Below are 22,458 nucleotides of genomic sequence, written 5' to 3'. Positions count from 1 at the left end.
GTTAGAGTCTGACTCAGTTTTTACTGCTTCTGAATTAGGCACATGAAAATGAAAGGTGCTGTACTTGTTTTTCTGCTGAGACTTTGAAAATCAAAAATTAGAAGGTTTCTCAATATGTTTGGTCAGAATTGTTAGGTACAAACATCTCTTGTTTTACAGCATACAGCTCACTAACTTCTGTCTGTGGAAGTGCCGCCATATAACCTCTGGACTCCTAAAACCTGAAGGAAATACTGCAAAAAAGCCCAAATCAGCTACGATTTTCCCATCTTTTTTTTTTTCTTTTTGGTCTCAAACTGATTTTTCTTAATCTAGCTCCTTTTTGAGAAAGAGTATTAAGAAGGTCTAAGCCATGCCTTTGTCTTATTATTTTGTAGCCCTCTCGATTTAGAACAATGTTCCCTCAAAGTCCTGGAGCCGGAAGGAAGTCCAAGCTGGAGTCTCCTGAAGCTGCTGGGTGATAGGGGTTGCACAGTGGTGGAACTGGTGGAGTTCCTGCAGGCCCTGGAGCATACAGAGGCTCTCCAGTGTCTCAGCTATTCAGGTCAGTTCTGGTTTGTGCTTTCAGTGAAACTAGGCGTTTTCCACTGGAAACACTGAAGTATTCATTTTCTACAGTAAATAAAAACATTGTTAGTGTTTGAATTCTAGTAACTGGTATCATTTATATGATTCTGAGACTGAAAGTAGGCTAAGTAGGTAAGCAGGCTTAATGCAGTCTTGTTGTAAGCTTGGACTTGGCTGCATCGATGTGACAGGTGCTGTCATTTGCTCTGCTAACTTGTATTAAACTGTATTAACTGTATTAAACTGGGCCTTTGGGAGATGCTTATAGAACTGCAGTGGTTGAGTTAGAAAGGCAAGTAGCGTTGCCAGCCATCTGTTCAGGCTACAGGTTTTGTGAACTTCAGTTCATAGCTTACCCTGATTGAAAGGGAACTGTTCAATTAGCACCAGTTCTGTTGCATATTGGATCCATTCCAACTAGCTAATTTGGCAGAAAGGCTAACCTAGCAGGGAACTAGATTATTTTCTGCTAACACATTCAGCTTGCTTCTTTTCAAAAATTCTAGAAGGGTGGACAATGCAAGGGCATGCATGGGTAAGACCATGTAGACCAAGTGCTTCTTGTAGAGTACAAGTATAGTCCTTCAGGATGTGGTAAAATTCGGTCTACTAGGAAGTTACAAAAGCCCCTCATGAAAGTGGGGAGTGGGAATGAGGCTAGCAAGCTCTTTGCCATACGGATAGCTGTCCTTCTTTTCTTTGGACAGCATGAGAACAGAAGCCATGGACTTAGAACTACTATCAAGACAACAGTGGAATTTTTCGGGTTAACTAGTAATAACAATGCTTTGCAGCCGTTTCATTCAGTTAAGGTGGCTGATATTTACTGTACTAGGAGCACCATGGTTTGTTGAATGAACAAAGAAGTGTTGGTGTATCTTTGTAATCATTCAGAAAATTAAGCCAGATGTTTTGTTTTTTAACCCATTAAATTCTGTAATGCTTGCAGGAAGTAGCTATATAATGCTGAATGAATGACAGGAAAATAACCAAAACTGAAGACATTATGAATCAGTTTTCTTAGAACTTGTTTGTAATAACTCTAAGGAGTACAAGATACTGATCTTTCAGATGACTTGCTTTTCTCAGCTACTTTCTTAAGAGATGTTAGTGATGCAAATCAGGAGAGATTAAAAAAAAGTGGAAGTTTTTGGAAAGTGCAAAGCCCTTTAAATTGACATTATAAACATCCTACCTGTCTTGTTTAATATTAGGTGATTGTGATGCTCAAAACTACTTAAAATGCTCCCTTTAACTCAGACAAACAGCAGAGGAAGTATTAAATGAAAAACTGAAGTATCCATCTCTGGAGCTAAGCTCTAGAGGGAAAATGTTTTACAGAAAGATAGATGAGGAGTTTTCAAGTCCTGTAGCTAGTTTGGAGTAGCCCCCTGTGTGCTCAACTATTTTAGAATAAGATTCTATATGGAGGAAGCTAACATAGCCTGCTTCCCTGCTAGACAAAGACCCTGTGATTTCCATATGTCATAGAATCTCTGTTTCGGTCTGACCGCATGTGTTTCTGCTCAAGTTTCAGCCTGTTGATCAAATCATTACAGTTTCTTTCCTCAAGCATTCTCTGTTAGGAAAAAGTCCCCATGCGTGACTAAGCTGTTGAACACAAGCGGGGAGTTGGGAGGGGAAGCAGACAAAAAGAAAACTCCTGGTAGAGTGTAGTAAGAAGGCTTGGAGCAAATTAAAATCTTGAGCCTTGTACTGGGCTGTTTGCCATCTCTTCGCAGCTATTTTTGCTTGCAGCTTCTGTTTAGTTTACGTTACTCTCTAAAATTATTCCCCCACCAGTCTGGGATGCTGCTTCTGTACCAAACTGTGCTTTCAGCTTCTGCAAAGTGTGTTCCTTTAAACAGTAATAAGGAACCTACTTTCTCCCAATACAGGGAAATAGACCGACTCTAATCAAAATGAAATATTTAATATGAATACCTATTTTGTATCTGATTGTTAATTTCAGAGAATAATGAAAAGGTAATGAAGTGCCTCTGCGCCATTCACTGTTTCTGTGCTTTTTCTGTAACCAGTGTTGTAGCATCTAGTCGTTAGCATGTACTGTTGCTTGTGGTCCCACTGGGTTTGTTACATGCGTTTGCCATCCATAGCAAATAATACTTCAATCTAGTGATCTTTTTGCCTTATCAACTCAACATTGCTGAACACCTTGGCCGGAGGTGCATATATTCTTTGTCAGCACCTTAAGGTTAAACTTTCTGTTCTGCAGATGACTTTTTTTCCCCCCCCCTCTTCTTCTTCCCGTGACCTTGGTTGTAACAGCGGATCTGTTTTGGGGGTTGTACTGTAATTAGATCTCTGGAATGGTCTAGGTTAAGAAAACAACTGGATCATATCGGACTGGTGTCAGAATTTCACTCACACTATTTCCTGGCACTTAAAGTCTGAAGTGGAAAATTTTACCTTGCAGCCTAGTAAAAAGAAAGCCCCAGCCCTGTGCTCTACAGGAGCAAAAGCCATTAAGGAAACTAACGTTGGCTAATAAGTTGCATGAGCAATACCTGAAAAATTCAGTATGTTGCAGTTAAACTAGGTTTTACTATTTTGAACACTCCCTCAGGCTGTGCCTTGTCTCATTTCTGAAGTTCAACAACTCAAATAAATCATTTGGTGTGAGCAAACTCCATAAGGTGTATTGTGGGAATACCCCTCCCAGAAGGAAACCGTGATGCCATTGGACATACTGTTTGCTGTAGTGAGTAGAGAGCAAGAGGTAATGGAAGTTTCCTGAAATTAAAACGTCAGTCATCTCCTGTAAATCTTTGATAAAATTCCATAGAGTGCTGATTGATTCAAGTGTGGATTTTGTGTAATGGAAGACAATTTTGAATGTCTTAGAATTAACTAAATGAAACTGTGTATATACACAGTAAAACCAGATTACTTTTAAGTATAATTAATGGCAGAAACTTTCTTTGCTTGGAAGATAATTTAAGCGCAAATTTAAATGGTTGAATTGTATTTCTTAATCACTTTCCTATGTCTAAATTCTTTTTTAAAGGTATAAAGATTGTTGTACAGCCAGACTCTCAAGCAGTGCTCTCTGGCCAGATTGTCAAGCTGTGTTGTTGGGCAACAGGACACCCATTTGTACATTACCAGTGGTTCAAACAGGAAAAAGAGGTAATAGAGAAAAAAAAATTATATATATATACACACATATGTATGTATATAAAATTTGGTGAAAAGAATAGCTAATGACTACATAAACTAGTTTATGATATTCCTGGTGTTAGATGGGAATTTCTCTCCAAAATTTTTTGAAGGCTGTTACTCTTAATTATAAGGGGAGATGTTTGCTTCATCTACTAATAAAAATAGAAGTTGAATAAATGCTATAATGACCTTATCAATGTGTTAATACAGTAAGGCGGTTCAGTGAATTCAGAGCACTTCTTCATCCTTGGAGACTAATCTTGAAAACTGTAAGTTTAGTTGTGTCTCAGCCTACCAAGAAATTTCACACCCTGAGGAGAAACCACTGCAGTGGAATAAATGTCAGTCACCATTGGTTTTAGACAGATGGAAACTGGTTCCAAAGACTGAGCAATTGAAGGCCTGAACTCAGTGGTGTCACAGACTTGGGTAAAATACCGGAGTGTATGTGAGCCAGTATCTCTGGAGTTTGAACAGCAGCACTTATGCCCATATTTCTTGTCCTGATTATCTTCCTACAAAATAAATAATTTCAGGAAGAGTTATTTAACCAGCTTAAAAGCTCAGAAGCCTCTTAAATAGATGCACATGAACAATGCCTAGAAGAAAGTCCCTCTCTAAGCTACTAAGTGTGTAGAGCAAGAGTTTCTCATCCAAAATTTTTAAGCAAGTATGGGAATTGAGGCTGCTGTTAATAAATATTCTAATATTGAGGAGTTGCTGAATAAATATTCTAATGTTTGATCCTAGTTTAGCTTAAATCAATCAAATCCAAGTATTTCTTGGTTCATGTGTGATTCAGGTTCCCTATGGTAATTCTCCAGAACTGGTTTTGAATCCAGTGAAAGTAAACGATGCTGGCTTCTACATCTGTCGAGTGAACAGTGAATCTTCATTTGTGTTCAGTCAGTGGGCACGACTAGAAGTTTGCGATCTCCAGGGTGCATCTCATGGTGAGTGGCAGAAGCTTTTATAGTGGGACATCTCTGTGTGGATTGTACCTTGAAGCTGAAGTCTGTTTTTCTCTAGAGTTTGAGTGAGCGTTTATTGGACGAACATGGTCTTCTGAAAGTCTGCCTTCCTGCTTCTTAGAGAAACTCGGGTCCCCATCGCTGTCTTATGCAGACATGAGAGAAGGATGATTAAAAGGGTGATACTCAATTATTGTGCTCTTGTACTGGCTACAAAAGCAGAAGAGAAACAAAGTTCCACAATAACAGCCTTTCAGTACTTCAAGGAGCCTTACAAAAAGGATGGAGAAGGACTCTTTACTGGGTAGCTAATGATAGGATAAAGGGGAATCATCTTAAACTAATAGAGGATAGTTTTAGATTAGACATTAGGAAGAAATTCCTCACTGTAAGGGTAGTGAGGCACTGGAACAGGTTGCCCAGAGGAGCTGTGGATGCCCCATCCACGGAGGTGTTCAGGGCCAGGCTGGATGGGACCTTGGCCAACCTGATCTAGTGGGTAGCGTCCCTGCCTATGGCGGGGGGGTTGGAACTGGGTGATCTTTAAGGCCCCTTCCAACCCAAGCCATTCTATGATTCTATGAATAGCTGATAAGAATAGATGGAAAACAGTGTCTTGGAATCCCTTGAATTCCTAAAGGATTCTTGTACTTTTTAACTTTTTTTTTTTTTTTTTAACCTGAGCACAGACACAGTCTTTTATGCATGTTTGTCCTATGGGTTCTGGTCTGATAATCAGGAATTTTTGTCCACCACCTATCTGTTTGCTGCCAGTCTGAGAATAAAGATACTGGGTAAAGAAGAACTTAATGAGTTTCAGTGCTTTCCTGGCCACTAGAAAAAAGTCTTACCTTACACAGAAGCTCATAATACTTGTATGCTTAAAGCCTGGACACATAAGAAAACCTAGATTCTGTGGAAATGGAATGAGGGGTTAACTGCACTCCAAGCAAACAAGATAAGCACACTGATGAATAGAAAAGACTCTTTCCTTTCATTGTTGTCTTTGTTTTTTTTGAAGGGAGCTTAATTAGTTTGCCTGAAAAGAAGATATGCATTTGTATTCAGCCTCAGCCACAAAACTTGACAGTGGGAGATGCTTTGGTATTAGAATGCAGAGCTGTTGGAAACCCAATTCCTCAATATCAGTGGTTCAGAAATGGATTTCCCTTGGCAAATGGGAGCAAAAATGTCTACATGGTAAGTTACTGCAGAGTGCTCTTGGGGATTAATATGTAACCACCTTTAGCTTATTACATAAAGCTTCCTTGAAGAAAATAACTTCTTCATAGCCTTGATAACCTTTTATGCAAATACAGTTTCTAAGTAGCTATCCTGTTTTGTTACTCAAATGCCAATATGGCTCTGAGGCTCCAGGGTGCAAAATTGTAATCCTGAACATGTTTCAGGTGGTAGTCATGGGGTGGACAGCTACAGTGTATTTTGGATCAGAGATCTTTATTGACATAACAAAGATTAAGTACCAGTAAAAGTGAAAGCTTGTATTTCTATCCCAGACTGCAAAGCTCTGTGATTTGTAAGATCTGTTACATTTAATGCTTAAAGCATCTCAGGCCTGTAAAGTGGATTTGCACTCTTTCTTCAATTCTTGAAAGCATTTCTAGAAGGCATGCTGTTCAGCTTACTGTAGAATGAGGGTATCAGAAAATTGTGGATTTGTTTAGGTTTTGCTTTTAATTTTTACTGTTTCTTATGTGGGGGCTTAAATGAAACTGATAAAGATATTCTTCTGGGGCCTGGCAGGATGACTGTGATTGTGCTCACGTAGGTAACTTGTGTGGACATGGAACATGGGGGAACATATTGGTGTCACGTGTTCAATGACCAGGAAGACCAAGACAGCAAGAAGATAGAAGTTGTTGTAGGTAAGGAGTTTTTCAGTTTGATAGAGGTCAGCTGATTTATCAATTTCTTCGCTATCACTAGAACTTGCTTTTCAGACTTCTAGTATTAAGCCAAGCACATAATCTTCTATATTTTTAGTTTATCCGTTTGTTAAAATAGTGTTGCTTGCTGACAGCAAAGGCAATTTTAAAGTTCTGTAAGTTATAAAGTGCTTTGGGTTTTTAAGGTAGCTAGCATAGAAATGCTACCACTTTTTGGCATTGCTAGTATGAGCGTAGCTTATCAACAGATGGTGAGCTGTTTTCTTTATATTCTTGTTTTTGACAACAGTTTAAACCTCGATTTCATTAACATCTTGTTAGTGATTTGAACTGTGTTACACTGAGCTCTTTAGCAATCAGGGCAGGTGAGATTATTCACAGCAAGTGGAATAAATGGATATAACACTGTTTAGGGGTGTGCATGTATTTGCAGTAAACTAAAGAGGAGATCTGTTTATATAGCTTCTAGATTTGTCTGGGACTACTATTGCATAATTCATATGAAAAGTTCTTTCCTATCCTAAGACCATTCTAATACTCCTGAATTTTAGTAATAATTACTATACAGTATCACAGTCAGTGCTGAAAGATTTATACTGCTGTAAAATGAGCCAGATTACAGAGGAGCTTGGCAGTGACCTTTTTCTTCCATTTTGTGTGCTAACTCTCATAACTGAGAGCAATTGTCTTCCAATTTCCCCCCCGCTTAAAACACAAGGAAGGAAATCTATGGCAGTGGAGTGCACAGAAGGTAAAGTAACTCTTTAGTTGTCAATCAATTTTTAAAGATTAATGATTGGGATGATGTATTACTAAGTGCATTGCTGAAAAGTATATGTGGGTTAAGAGCTTCAGTGTGCTTTAAAACACTGATGTGTGATGTAACATTCCTTCTGCATGTGCTTCTCTCTTCTTTGCCTCGATAGCATGATCTAAAGCTTATGGGGGGGGAAAAAAAAGCAAGCTTTCTTCTGCAATATTTATTTTTTTTATTTTTGTACTATTTTTGTGCCCTGCACTTATAATTTCTATTAAAACACAAAGATGTTGAGATCTCTTTAGCTGGGCTCCAGGAAGCAACATCCTTGCAAGAAAAACTTGGTATGTTTATGGACCTGGATGACCTTAAAGAGCTGAATAGAGCTGGTTCCACTGTCAGGTCTGTGTCTGCAAGAGGTGTTGCCAGCAGCCTTATTAGGTTGATTTCTTTTCTCCTTTGCATTGCTACCATGGGAAAAGTTGTATTGTGACCTTTATGTTGATGCCATCAATTAATTACTGAGACTCTTAAAGTCTGTAAAATTTACACGGCAGGGTATTATACATAAAGATTTAAGGCTGCTTACAGAAGCCCCCCTGCCCTGCCCCAAGTTGGTCTACCAGCAGTGAAGGAAATAAATGCATTTGTTTTGCAAGGCACTATAAACATCTCTTTACTCTTTTTCTTGGAATTAAGCTGCTGTGCAACATTTCTTGTTCAATCTTTAACTGGAGCTGATGTTCCCCTTTAGCTCCTTTGTTAAAGGTTTGACATTGTGAGGGTGTTGCGTACTAGAACGTACGAGTAACACAAATTTCAGTGTCAGCCACTTCCACAGCATAGCTTCTGTGACATCTCTTTGAGCCTTAACATCCTTTCTGGCTTGAAGAGGTGTCTACGTTACATGATGGAGCACTGTGCAGAAGCCTACTAGTTGTCTGTAATTCAACAAACCTTTGAAGAAGAAGATAACCACTGTATTAACTGCTGGGGTCTGCACTCAAATTACAGTTTGATTGGATGCAAGTTTGAAGGCCAGGTTGGATGGAGCTTTGTGCAACCCGATCTAGTGGGAGGTGTCCCTACCCGTGGCAGAGGGATTGGAATTAGATGATCCTTAAGGTCCCTTCCAACCCAAACCATTGTGTGATTCTAAGGTTGTTCTGCTACTAAGCTGCATTAAAACACATGCTAGTTTCACTTTAGTTAACTAGAGTTTCCCATGTGGATATTTGAGTCTGCTTTTGGGGCTTGAAAGATCTGCCTAGTGCTCCGCTGTGTGGAGCAGGCCTGTTCCAAGAGACCTCTGGTGCTTCGTATAAATGATTTTTCTTTTTCATAATTTCCAGTATTCTGAAAATAGATAGGTGAAACCTCTGATAGTTTAGAGTGTTTGAAAAATATATCTGAAAATTATATCCTTCTAAATATACATGGCCTTACGAAGTAAGACTTCTTGCTCAGGATGTTGCTTTTTAAGCAGTCCTTAAAACATCTATTTTTCGCATGGCAGATTCTGATGTCTTGTCCCTTATTCATTCAAGCTGCTCGCATGCCTGTGGGCCTGAGGCATAGTACGTTTCTACCTCTGTTTTCAGCTATATTGTAATATTGTGTCTAGTATACCTTAGTATGATTCTATGATTCTAGTATTTTGATGCAGGATTTTCTCTTCTGTGCATGTGCAATAAACATAAGTTAGATTTACAAAAATACAAAGCCAAAAATATTTTAGAAAGATAGCTTGTTTTCTAGTTTTTGACTTTAATTAATAATGGCATGACATAGATATATTAATTATATATGTATTAATAGAATATGTATTTTTAGCATCTTGTTTAAACTATGAATTTTATTGGTGCTTTTCTCCACAGAAGATCTAAGTGATCTTCAAAAAACAGGTAAGTGCTATGTTTTGAAAAGCTTTAATTTCACATCTTCATTTCATGTTACAATTCACTGAAGCCTAGCTCGGTTACAATATTTGGTTTATATTATTTGGATGTGTTTATAACTGGGGATTTATTAGTGACAGGTATCATGTTAAGGGCAGTACCACTTTCTGGTCCCAATAAACGAACTTGAAGATATGCAATGAACCACAGAGTTGCTATTATCTTTTAAAAATCACACAAAGCTGCTCTTTTATACTGCATACATGTTTGTTATGTAAATGCAGAAGAAATCGTGTTTTGTTTTCTTGTCTGTGGCTTTGTTGGGCTCTAAGTTTTACTATGTTGCTGCTTTTTAAGATGATTACAGTGAATGAAGTATAAGATGTCTGGCTGTCACCAATGATAGATTGAGTTGGTATATTTCATAAATTCATGTTGGAGTGAGCTAATGTGACTTGAAGCCTGTATGGTATTTATTATAGAAACAAAAGTCTAAATAATACCCTATCAGGGATTATGTCTGATAGTGTTCCTAAAATATCAAATCACAGAAGTCATAATTTCCTGGGTTAGACATCAAAGATACGTTTACTTCTGCCAAGGCTTAGTCACTCAAAGATAGTTCAGTAATGTTGTCGTGACATGTTATCCAGGGTTAGGCTTTGCAGGGCATTGACTTTACCATCCCTTTGTGAAGTACAAAATAAAAGATTTTTCACATATCCAATTGTCATCTCTGGTACTATCTCCATCTTACATATCTGCATTTCATTTGGAGAATATGAACTGTTTCAGACATTACTGAAAATGCTGACATGCAGTTTGTAAAATTCAAAATAATACCACAAGTTTCTAATATTTCTTAATAAATAGGACTAGCTATTCATATCCTACTGGGGTATGTTTGCTGGGAGGAGGTCAAAGAAATCAGGTAAATAACAACAAAAAAGCACTTTTATTTTCTTAAAACCAGTGAAGAAATTAAGTTATTAAAGCCTTACTAGTAGACTGTTGCTGTATGGAACGTGCAGTTCATTTTCTGATGCTGACAACTATGACTGTACTTACTGATGATCTGTTCTTGGAATTGATTTCATGCAGACCTACAAGAACAATCAAATGACAGACCTTTTGGTAAGTAGTTTTGCAGATGTAATGAACACTTGCAACATTATCTCCTAGATAAGAAATACTTCTGAGTTTTGCTTTTTCTGCCATTGCTTATGAAATAACTTGTGAAATAACTGCAGGGAGGGAGACGCCTGCATTTCTATAGCTCTTTATAATGTTTGGTTGCCCTTTGACTAGTAAGCTGTGGTGAGGGCACCAGTATTTTTAGTGACTTGGTGGAGTGTCTGCGACTTCTTGTCTGTTTCAGTTTACTGTTACAAATTCCTCTGGCTGTGACCTTAACAAGTGTGTTACACCATTATTTTGAATACTTCAGCGGTTGGAGATCGTGGCATTAGGGTGAGGTGAGAAAAGGGATTGGTGTTGTCTGCTAAAGACAGTTGTCTACTAAGAGAGTATGTTGTGCCCGCAAGCTCAGCTTCAACTGTGCACAGTGCATGGAGGTGTTGATCCTGAGCTGCAGCTCGCTGAGGTAGATGGATGGGATATGTGTTTTGAAGAACAGTTGGTGAGGTTTTTTTAATCACGTTCTTAACTTTGCATCATAGACTTGACTGTGGTCAGGCGTGTTGTCTTTGTCAGTGCCAAACCAGGTGGAAGGGCTGCCAGACTATGTCAAAATCTTACCTCTCTCAGGCTCATCAGCATGAGGGGGAGTATAAGTGCAGTTCTGGCTCATCTTTTCTAAATTGTATAGCAAACTCACACTTTTAAAAGTATTTTTCAACATCAGTCTTCTACTGTCACTATACATCTTTCTCTGCCGTTAAAATAGTCCACGCTGTTCAAGACTTTGAAGGTTTTTCAGCTGCAAGAATGTTAAAAGTGAGTTGGGAATCTTGCTAAAGGAATTGAAATGTTAGATGCTGAGGCTATGGACAGAGGCTGCCTCCTGGGTATGTGGGGTTACTGACTCTGAAGCAGATTTGGGGCAGTCATATGATCCTATTTGCAACCGGAGCAGTAGGACAATAATTCCTTTTGGAGAGGAGAAGTAACAAATAAACCAGAGGAGAAGTGCCTTGCTTTGAATAAATGCCTTTCTGTACCTTGGCGTACAATTTTTGGATAAAAATGAGACTACCTGTCTCTGAAGCACTTCTGTCAATGTAAATTTTTTTTCTTTAGTTTCATAGCTGCTCTGTTTACTTGGGACAGAAATACTTCTGGCTGTATTAAAATCAGCATGAATCTGTCTCTGGCTATAAGAACATCATTAGACTTCCCTCCCAGTTTTGTAAATTACTCTTCTCTCAGTTTTTAACTACAGCAACAGAAGAAGAGGCCCAACAAAAAGGGACCTTTTGTTTAGCAACCAAAGAAACCTTAACAAACAGAAAAAAAACGACTTTTCACTTCTGACCTAAATAAAGTTTTCTGTTAAGTAAAAGCTTCTACTTAAAACATACCATGTTTTAGCAAGATGTGAATGTAGGAGTTGGAGATATGAAAGTGGTCTTTTGTGTGTGGTGTTTTTTTTTTTTTGTTTTGTTTTATTTTTAAGAAGCACAAGATTTTTTGAATCTGCAGGTTCCTTTCAGTTGTCATAATGCTGGCGGGGGGGTGGGAGTGGTGGAGTATAACCGGCTTAGCTTTAGCAACTTGCCATAAGAATTTTCATGTTTATTAAATTTCCTTCTGTATGGAGGAATTCAGTAATTGTGCTTTCAGGAAAAGTTAAAGAAATGACATATAGCCTTAGTGACTCACTTCTTGATAAATTATCCAGTCTTAGATGCCTCACGTTTCAGATATGTTGACTGTCAGAACATGCTGAAATGTTTCTTTGTTCTTTGAATGAGAATTGAGTTGAGCTGTATAGTTGATACAGAATGACTTGCAAATATTGTGCCTGAAGTGATGTTGGATACTATTGTTGCTTTGGAATAAATTAAATTTAAGGTATTGAATCCAGGGAATACAACAAATATGCTGCGGTTTTGTTTTTCCTTTGTCTTTGCAGCAACAGACAAAGTAGCTCTCTTAATTGGAAATATGAACTACTGGAATCACCCCCGACTCAAGGCTCCGATGGTGGATGTCTATGAATTGACCAACTTGCTAAGACAGATGGATTTCAAAGTTGTTTCTTTGCTGGATCTTACTGAGTCTGAGATGCGAAATGCCGTGGATGAATTTCTGCTTCTCCTCGACAGAGGAGTATATGGTAAGAACATATGGGATCCCTTCTGAAGTAGGTCAGTATCGTGACATGTGAAACACACAAACATCTTGTATCTACCTCTACCAGTTCCCTGTATGTGACAATAAAACAAACTTCATTGCAAATAGCATGTATGTAGAGTGGGAAAAGTTAAACACAGCCACCAGCATATCCTTTGACTTTGGTTTAAAAGCATTAATGTTACTTTATTATTGGAACAGATAAAATCTTTGAACTTTTTTCTTTAACCACACCTAAAACTGCAGTGTACTTCTGTGTTCAATACTATCAGTGTGTTTGTTTGCCAACAGCCGCTGCATCTGTGTAGTGTATTTGACAACGTACTCTGCAGAAAATGCACGTTTCTGCTAATCTTATAAGCAAGAGCAAGAACGGTCTGTTGTGTCTTCTGTATTACTGTGTTACAGCTAAGAGCTCGTAGCAGAGTAGTCAAAAATGTATAACTGCAGTATGCAAGACTACATGTAGTCTTGAACAGCAGACCGTGCTGCTCTTAAGAGACCTTTTAAATACCTTCGTCTTAAACACCTTCTCTGTCCTCCTTCTCCCTTTCCTGTGCCTGCAAGTTACTGTTTTGGTTAAGGTTGACCAGTCCCTTGGTGTGTTCAGACTCCTAGTTTGCACTTCTGCTGAGGAAGTGGGGAACAGCCAGAAGTACAGCATGCAGTATGTTCTGAACTTGCTCGTGGGACTGGGACCTTTCTGTTCATCCTCTGTCTTTCTACTGGCTGTCTACAGACTGCTCTTTCCTTCTGGACTTCCATCCTTCTGGAGCTCTTTGGGAGGGGCTGCTATGCTCTCTTAGTCCTTGCTCACCAGATCTTTAAAGAACAGAGGAAGAGGTGTGCTTTTCTCTGCCTTGACAGTAAGCTGCACTCTGATACCAGATGTGTTGGGAGTCGGGGGGGTGGGGGTGGAATCATGTTTTGTTCTCTTCTCTTTCTACCAAATTTTCAGGTTAAGTAGAAATCCTTATTTTTTGGATTGCAGGTTTCTTTCAGCTGTCATGACACTGGCCTGGCAAGCACAGAGTTTTTCATAAAGTCCTTAAGAGGGAGTGAAAAATTTCTGCAAACCTGAATTTCTACTCCAAACTCAGATACAGCTATTGTTTCACAGCTTTGTGGACAGTCTGAATGCAGAGTGTAAAACTCAGCCTTTTTGTGCACATTATGTGGGAAACTTAATACACAGTTACACTGCTTAAGCAGGCAACAGCCCTCTAAATTGCACCATCACTTTAATAATTGTTCTGCAACATCTTATCAGTATTGGTTTAAGTTACAGGAGTACAAATTAAGCATACTGAAAGGTGTGTGTTTAACACCTCTTTTTTTTTCCCTGTGTTCTTGTTAATTGGAGTCACATTTATTTATAAGATACCTGTAACATAATAATAATTTTAAGCTGTCCTCTACATATTGCATAGGAGTTGCCTTCTTCTGGGATGAAGACTAACCAATCAAGCCTGATACGTGTTGTTACTGCTGGTCTGCACTGATTCTTATATGATTAGGCAAGACAAAGAATTTATGAATAAGCCTGACTGAGAGAAAAAGCACAAGGGTGGAACCGGTGGCTGTGCAGGCTGGGATGTGATGGAATTGATCCACTCAGCAAAAAACCTTAATGCCTTAGGTGGAAAAGGCCTAGAATGACCCAACTTGGATTGGAAAAAAAAAATGTTTTGGTGGGCTCTGAGGAGTTTGCTGCTGACTGCCCCTACCTTTGTCATTTTTTCTAAATGCTGTTTGCATAAATGACTGTAGAAATCCTTTAGAACAGAGATCAGAAAGCTCATCCAATTGTACTGTTCAAATTGCAGAACTTTTTATAGTAATATCCAGTCAAGAAAACATTGTTCAATTCTTTTTTGTAACACAAGGTCAAGTTATTTCTTAGTATGACTTTTTAAATGGTGTGTTACCCGATGCTCTGTGCAGAACTGGATGATCTGACATTTGGGCATTTACATCGGAGCCAAAACTCGTGTGATATGGAGACTAATTATGGCAGTAAAGTTTAGTAGACTTTCTGGTAGCTGTTTTCTCATTTTGTACTCTGGGGAATAGATGTGCTCATGCATTTGAGTGAGCTTTTAGATTCTTGCACCTTCTCATTTTTTTTTCTGTAATTGTTGACAAGAATTTAGAAAATAAAGTACTGAAAGGCATTAACAAGTTTCTCACCAGCAACATATGAAAGCTCTTAAAAGCCATGTTTTGGCAGTTATATTTTCCCAGCAAGTTGATATTTCTGAAAGAAAAGCAGAGTGTTCTTTCAGTAGTGTTTGACAATAACTACTTTGTGATCGCTTTGTTCTTTCCGGATAGTGTCTACTAATGTCTTAAAGCATATAAAAGATGCTGTCAGGGCACAAATAGATGATGATTTATTGCATTTTTAGTGGGCATAGCTCCAAACAGAAGCATAGCAGATACTCGTGCTCAGTCCTTGTTACACATACTCGTGATGCCTAATATGACATTGGGTAATTGCTGCTTACTGCCAGGAAAGTGGCATTTCAGATATTGTTCCTTAAGAGCAAGACTAGTACACAACATGATGATGATGGTCTCCTCTAATGTCTTAGTTTATGTTGTATTAAATGTAATGTGCAATTAGTATTCTATCCTACAAAGGACAAAAGCATAAACCCATATGTTTTAAAGACTAATAGTAGTTCAGCTTTTTTCTTTAAAAAAAAAAAAAAAAAAGCTGCTGATATCACTTAAACGCTGACGTCTGTGAGAAACTTGAGCCTACTTAAAATTGTTGTGCCGAAGTGTCTAATGAGGCCCTCCAAACATGTTTGCTTACTCTGGGTATGCAGAGGTTTATTTCTGATCTTGAGCTCAACAGATTAACTGTTGAAGGTACTTATCAACAAAAACCACGCTGCAGTTATCTACTCAATGGAAGAAAAAAAAAAAAAAGAAACATAGTTATTTCTGAAATATTCCTATTCATTGAGAAAACGCTCTGATAAATCGTATTCCTGCCCTTTCCAATACTTTTTCTACTGCAAAAAGACAGCATGCATCTCTGTGTATTCAGTTCATGTTACGGTAGGATGAAGATCAAGGCACTTTTGCTTGCTTGACTTTGTGTTCTGAGTGCTCTGTAACAACAAAAAATTCCTCCTGCACAAATGGTGTCAAGGACAGCTGTCCCAAAACTGAGAATGGAAATGGCATGAATCTGTGGTGCTTTATCCAGGTATTTTGTAGCTCTGGATGCTTGTCTTTGCTCTGGAGCTTTTTTGCAGGTTGACGGGTGCTTATTTGCAGCTGCCATTCGGAGTGTGCTACAAGAGCCTCACCAATCTGACAAGAAGGAAACAGCCCTCAGGGTGCTTGTAGTCACATGGAGTAAAAACTTCAAGTTGGCATCAATTTTTTTCTCTCTCTGTTATTGTAAAGACAACATGGTATTCTTAGCATAGGGCCCCGTGAGAATGGAGCCGTGACTGCTGCAGTGCAAACTCCAGTGGCAGCAGGGAAAAATCTGAGGAAAGCTGGAGGTCACCAGCTAGAGCAGTGACTGGGTTGGTGCTGTATGGTACAGGCATCTTGGCCACTGCTTCCGTGAGGTGAGCCAAGTCCATGTGCCATTGATTGAGTTGGGCAGATCTGGTGCTGGGTTTCCATAGACCTTCAGCAATTATTTCCTTGTTTCGGATGGACAGGTGCATATGTCTATTGTTACTTATTGTCTGCATTCAAAGTGGTGGCATGTCCTGTTAGGAAGCCATCTGACAGCGAACTTTGATTTGCCCTCATTTAGTGTAATCTGTGGGACATGTTGGAAAAAGGTAACTTTAGCTGTGGGGAATGGTACTGTTAGGATTTTATTGCTTCATGTGTAATATATTCCAATAGTCCATATCCACTATTCCTTTCTAATTGATTTTTTAATTAAAGAAAGGAAGTTGTTAACTTCATTGTTAGGAAACAAAACAATCCAATGAGAAGGCAATGGGAACGTAAGTAAATGTTCTGTTTTAACATAGCTCCAACTGATTAATGTGGGCTTGAAAAACTTAAATCAAAGTATTTCAAAGATGTTACCTTTGTGTTTTTTCTGCAATTTTTTTCTTGATTTAACATAATTGTTTTCAGTTTTTGCAAGGTTCACTGGTATGTTCTTAAATTTAAGACACTGGTTTCCTTCAGTCAGTCCAATTACTTACCTAACGTATGCTCAGATATATAATCTCAAATACATCCTCCATTTAGGTCCAGATGCAAACTCTGTGGAAAAGAAATTTAGGAGTCCCTTTCACTTAGGGGTGACACGAGATCATTGACAGTGCCGCTTCATTTTTAACTTGTTTGAAACTAATGTTTTAATCACACATTTAAAATTCTGTGCCCTTTAGACATTTATAACAGTTTGATTTAATTAAAAGGTCATTTTCCAAGACTCTGGAAGGAGAATAGCCATTAAGCTCTTGCAGTGAAGCCTTAAGTCCTGGAGTTTACCTTGTATGCACTTGCTTGCTGCTTATCTTGACTATGCAAGTTTCCCATAAAAAGAAATTGAGCACTGCTGATTGAATGGAGCAGTTAGCAAGGTCTTGGCATAGGTGCTAATGACTTGAGAACTTACAAGTAAAAGAAAACGCAAGGCTTAGTTTGAAGGGATATAGTTATATCTTGGTATTCCTTTACAGGACATGCAGGGCTGTGCAAGAGAAGTATTTTCAGTTGCTGTAGCTATCAGTAACGAAACGGGAGAGCATGTAGCATGCCTACCTACGCAAGCTGAATTGAATAATGATCTTTTAGTATGTTAGGGCGAGGCTTGTTTTTAGTAAATATTCAAGTTTTATTGTGATACAAATTTCACAGCTGCTTTTAGTGAGAATAAAGGCATAACAAGACCATGTCTACAGTTAGCATAAATTGTCATGTCTCTGCTGACTTTGATTCAGTTTCTGTGCTATGTACTAATTGAATATCTGACCCATGGACTGCTTTGTATAGATAAATAAAAACTCCTCTTAAAAAATGAAACTTGTTGATAAGCAAAAACAGCACTGGGAACAGACAACAGGAAAATGTAATTGAATCATACAAGCTTCTGGCAACTGCATGTTTTGGCAGAAGAAGACATTAATTCCAAGATAGTCTAATTTTACTGGAAATTGATGTGACCTTAATGTTTCATGTTTTAATTCATATATGAATTAAATCTAAGTTATAGATTGTAGTTCCCTTTTCAGAATTACAAAGAGCTTTTTTAATTACATGATTTATTTTCTTTATATAAAGTTGTTGTGTGCTTTTTGAAGATTTTAAATCTTCAAAACTACTGTAGCCTTACGTATTGACACATGAAGATGATTGGAGGATAATTTGTTGTGTCTAGGTAAGAAATTCGTTGTTTAGCAGATGCACAGGAGTTATGGGTTCATGCAACTGTAAAGAGGTATAGATGTCATCAAATAAAAATGAGTTGTTGGTAGTTTGGTAATACAAATGTGCTCTGGGATCCTATCAAGCATAACCACTGAATAATATTTTTTTCCCCTATAAATCTAAAAAAAATAAAATTGAAAAATGCTGCCATAGTGTAAAACAGATATTTCTTTTTTTCTTGTTAAGCTAATTTTAAGAATTGCCAATGATAATAGTAAGTTTAAAAAGAAAAGAGAATAGTTTTCAAGGTGACAATTTCTTCCTTCTACAAAAAAGAAAAAAAAAATCCAACCAAACTGTTCAGGGTTATCTTTTCTGTCTGTAAAATCTGCACTGACTCTTAGCTACACAAAGCTTTGTAGTTGCACATGTGGAGAAGCTGTTTTACAGTTGGCATGGTTCCTTGCTTATATCTGTGAGTTATATATAGTAGATAACAGATTGTTTCTGTTAGAGGTCATAACTCTACTTAAAGCTCTTTAAGAGTATTTAGCTGTCTTCATTTGTGTGATTGATATAAATATTTGATTCTGTTTCATGAGTTGAAAATTGTTTTTTTTTCCCTTCTCTGCGCATTGTGAAGTTGATGTTACTTTTTTTTTCCTCCTCCTCTTCCTTCCTGTTTTAACAAAGGCATATTGATACCAAAAAACCTACTTGGAGTAGCTTGAAGGATCTTAATCTCCCGCAGACGCATAGTGTGCATGAGGTTTTTTAACATGTTAAAATTGATGGGAATGTTCCAGTGTACTCTTGAGCTGTGTTTTCAGTTAAATCTGTTTGATCTCTCAGGTTTGTTGTACTATGCTGGCCATGGCTACGAAAACTATGGAAACAGTTTCATGGTTCCTATTGATGCTCCAAATCCCTACCGATCTGCAAACTGTCTGTGTGTACAAAACATCCTCAAATTAATGCAGGAAAAAGAGACGGGGCTCAACGTATTCCTGTTGGATATGTGTCGGAAAAGGTATAATCTAATCTAATAGTTCATGAATAGTGAGAAGTGTTGTTAAATGTTTGAGGGGTGTTTCTGGTTCGTGATAGAGGGGGAGAGAGTATAATGATAGTCGTTTCAGGAACCAGCTGTGAAGTTCAGTTTATTCACTGCAGTAAGAGATTAAAATGCAGCCTACTTTTAAAATGAATGAATGAAATTGAACAGTTGCTTTGGGAAAATAGCAAAGGATCTTGAGGGAAAGCTGGACTTTAAGCTTAGGAGAAATCTTTAATCTGGGCTGAGTATACACTGTTCTTGAACGTTCCTGGTTCTGAAAATCTACAGCCTGCACCTGAGCCTTTTTAAAGTCAATAGAATTTATTCATAGGCTTATTTTGTCTTTGGCCTTGGATGGATATATGAAGCTGGGGACTAGACTTTCCATTTCTATGTGCAGATGCTTGCCTCTTGATTTGAATGACATCTATTTCTTCCCTTTTTTTGGTTGTTGTTTAAAAATTATAAAGCATCAGTGTTACTAGATAAAAGTGAAATTAGGCATCTTAAAGAAGAAGAATGACCCTTTTCCCGTTGCATCGTTAACCATCTTTATCATTACAGGAAGGAAGGAGAATCCATATGATCAAAGGCATGTTAATTTGACAGAAGGGCTCAAGTGAAGTAGTTATTTTAGAACTCTTAAGAGGCATGAATTTGGTGGACTGCTTTTATGCTGGGGATGTTGTATCTTTATTTAGAAATTAAAAATCAACTGGTTCATCAAATTTTTCTAAATGAAGTGCTGTTTTCTTTACATGTTCAGAGAATACTATGTCCTATTAAACTTACACTTGAAATTAGCTTTTCAGTCAGCATCTCTGAAAACTGGTCTCTATGGAATTTTTCATAATGGAAGATTGCTAGTGCTTTAATGTTCGTGGAGTCTTTAAACTTCACTGCTAATGAAATGCCAGTGACCCAATTCAGGTTCACAATCTGCTGTGCAATTAGCTACATGAGCTTCATTTTAACTGTGGAGACACCATCATGTTTTGAAAGACAGAATTAATATAGTTTTTGTTATAACCTAAAGTGGCTGGTTATAAGACATTTTTGCAGAGATTTTAGCCAAACTAACAATGTATTGGTTAATACATCATTCCCTCATCTAGTTAACATGTGATATTTGACTGTTTCTTTGAATTGTCTTCATGAAGAGTGTTGATGGTGCTGATTTTTGTCTAGAAGGATTGACTAGCTAGGAGCTAGGAGGATTGACTCTAAAACTGTGGGAGAAAATAATGTTTCTAAACTATGCTGGTTTGATATTTTGAACAACTATGGAGTTGGTTACTATTATTAGTTCTCAAAATATTCTTTTAATTCTTTTGTTTATTGCAGAAATGAATATGATGATACTATACTTATCTTAGATGCTCTGAAGGTTACAGCCAACATTGTTTTTGGATATGCCACGTAAGGAAGCTTCTCCTGCTGTGCTACGGATATTTTGAAGCCAGAAGATATCACTGGGATTTTGTAGCTAATCTTTTACAGAAAATACCAACTGTGTTAAGGGACTGATAACTTGTATTGGCATCTGTATCCTCAGACTAGCTTTTTGACTTCATTCTTTGAATGATTCCGTGGTCTACTGATTACGGATATCCATATATATATTCCTGGTATTTAATGTTCCCATTCAGGTATAAGGGAATGCCAGTGAGAGAACCGCGTTCAGCAAATCAGAAACTGCTGGACAATGTTTCCGATTATTTTTAATGGCTACTTGTAGGAATGCTACAATTATCTGAATACTACTTATTAGAGATTTTAAAAGCACACAGAATGAAAAAGCAAATTTTACCCTCAAACCCATAATCTTTGTGCTGATGGGGAAGTGGGAGTTATGTCTTGTGTGTTCCTAATGGTACTTACCATTCTGTGTACTTGTACAGGAAGTCAAGTACTGTTGAGGGACTGATTAACTTTAACCTACCTGCTGTACCCTCTGCAGTTTTGTCTCCTCTGCAAATGCAAGTTAAATTTATATTAAAAAATGTATACGTATATATTAGATAAATTAATCAGTTTTTGGAAGAGTGGCGTATACACTGTCCCTGCTTTTTTGATTCATCTAGGTATAATACGTAGTTACACCTGCAAATGAAATTGCTTGAAGAGATTACTTTGCAGATATCTGTATAACCTCTCGCTATTAGTTTTCAAGTCATGTGCAATACCTATTGAACAGAAATAGTCAAGAGCTTTAGTGAAGTCTTCCATGAGTGATTCAAGCCTCTCACATAAACAGCTGATATTGCCTCTGGTCTATGGCTTGGTTGTAAGTGAAATCTTCCCCAGATTAGTTGCTTGCAAATGAAGAGCAGGTTGACCTTAAACCTGCTGTATAAGGGCTTCTTTCTCCCATTCCCAAATGTTACTCCTTTTGTCTTCATGTTGATCTTAGTCACACAGCTGTTGCAGTGTGTTGTGGTTTTTTTGTTTTTGTTTTGTTTTTGTTTTTTTTCCCCTTGTCACTGGTTATCTCTCGTAGGTGTCAGGGAGCAGAAGCTTTTGAGATTCAGCAGTCAGGGCTGGCCAATGGAATTTTCATGAAGTTCTTGAAGGAGCGTCTGTTAGAAGACAAGAAGATTACTGTACTGCTTGATGAGGTTGCAGAAGGTGAATTGCAGCTTACTACACTAGCTGTCTTCTCAGCCTGTCTTACTAAAACTTCTTTGCTTAACTGTCATTCTTCTCATGGCGAATGTTACCCTGCTTTAGCTTCGCCTGCACCCATTTTCCCTGTGCTTCTCCAGATGTTGTCTCTTGCTGCTTAGTCTATACTGTCATGTTAATGTCCCATGCTGTAGATATCATGATGTGTGACGTTATCTCATGCTTGAACTCAGAGTGCAAAGACTGATTTCACAGGGGAGAGCATGATGGCAGCTTCTGTTGGAATTTGGAGTGGAAGTCCTTCTCCCAACAAGTAAACAGGAGAGTGAGGAGGGAGATAATATAGAAGGCAGATAAGTCCTGTGTTAAGACATAGAACTGGCAGCCTCTAAAAGATCTGAGGACTGCACTAAACAAAATACAAACGCAGCACATAGTGCTCCCACTGCTTGAGAGTTCCAGCTGTTCAAAAGAAGTGTGTCTGCACTGGTTGTTTCAGTCAGCTTGTGTGTGTGCGTTTGGTAGCATGAGGAAAAATCATGTCAGGCAATGAGACAACTGATATGAGCATTACCAGATACTGGGTGTTAGTGAGTACAGTGGTACACTGGTGATACTTGGAAATGTTACAGAGGATTGTTCACATTAAAAGTGCTGTATGTAAATGATGAACAGTGCTTGCACAGCATCAAGGCCTTCTCTGTTCCTGACTCTGCCCCACAGTGAATAGGTTTGGGGGTGCGCAAGAGGTGGGGAGGGGACACAACCAGGCAGATGACCTGAGCTAACCAAAGAGATATTCCATACCGTATAC

At 38.1% G+C, this 22,458-nt stretch overlaps 1 protein-coding gene across 3 annotated transcripts in view; it reads left to right on the top strand.

The window, feature by feature from the left end:
• Nucleotides 1-22,458, top strand: part of MALT1 (MALT1 paracaspase) — a 28,393-nt gene that overhangs the window by 1,059 nt on the left and 4,876 nt on the right. Inside the window, exons 2-13 of one of the 3 annotated variants that reach the window (XM_035560055.2) lie at nt 378-544; nt 3,596-3,717; nt 4,553-4,703; nt 5,743-5,921; nt 6,511-6,607; nt 7,347-7,379; nt 9,263-9,289; nt 10,385-10,417; nt 12,378-12,581; nt 18,815-18,992; nt 20,364-20,438; nt 21,520-21,647. In XM_035560055.2, coding sequence (XP_035415948.1) covers nt 378-544; nt 3,596-3,717; nt 4,553-4,703; nt 5,743-5,921; nt 6,511-6,607; nt 7,347-7,379; nt 9,263-9,289; nt 10,385-10,417; nt 12,378-12,581; nt 18,815-18,992; nt 20,364-20,438; nt 21,520-21,647 — 1,394 coding nt within the window. Of the gene's footprint in view, nt 1-377; nt 545-3,595; nt 3,718-4,552; nt 4,704-5,742; nt 5,922-6,510; nt 6,608-7,196; nt 7,380-9,262; nt 9,290-10,384; nt 10,418-12,377; nt 12,582-18,814; nt 18,993-20,363; nt 20,439-21,519; nt 21,648-22,458 lie in introns of all 3 variants that reach the window. The other 2 variants (XM_035560054.2, XM_035560056.2) reach the window with 2 other exon arrangements.

The sequence above is a fragment of the Cygnus atratus genome, chromosome Z, assembly GCF_013377495.2.
Source record: "Cygnus atratus isolate AKBS03 ecotype Queensland, Australia chromosome Z, CAtr_DNAZoo_HiC_assembly, whole genome shotgun sequence".
Taxonomy (NCBI): Eukaryota; Metazoa; Chordata; class Aves; order Anseriformes; family Anatidae; genus Cygnus; species Cygnus atratus.
This window is presented reverse-complemented; position numbering and strand designations above follow the sequence as displayed.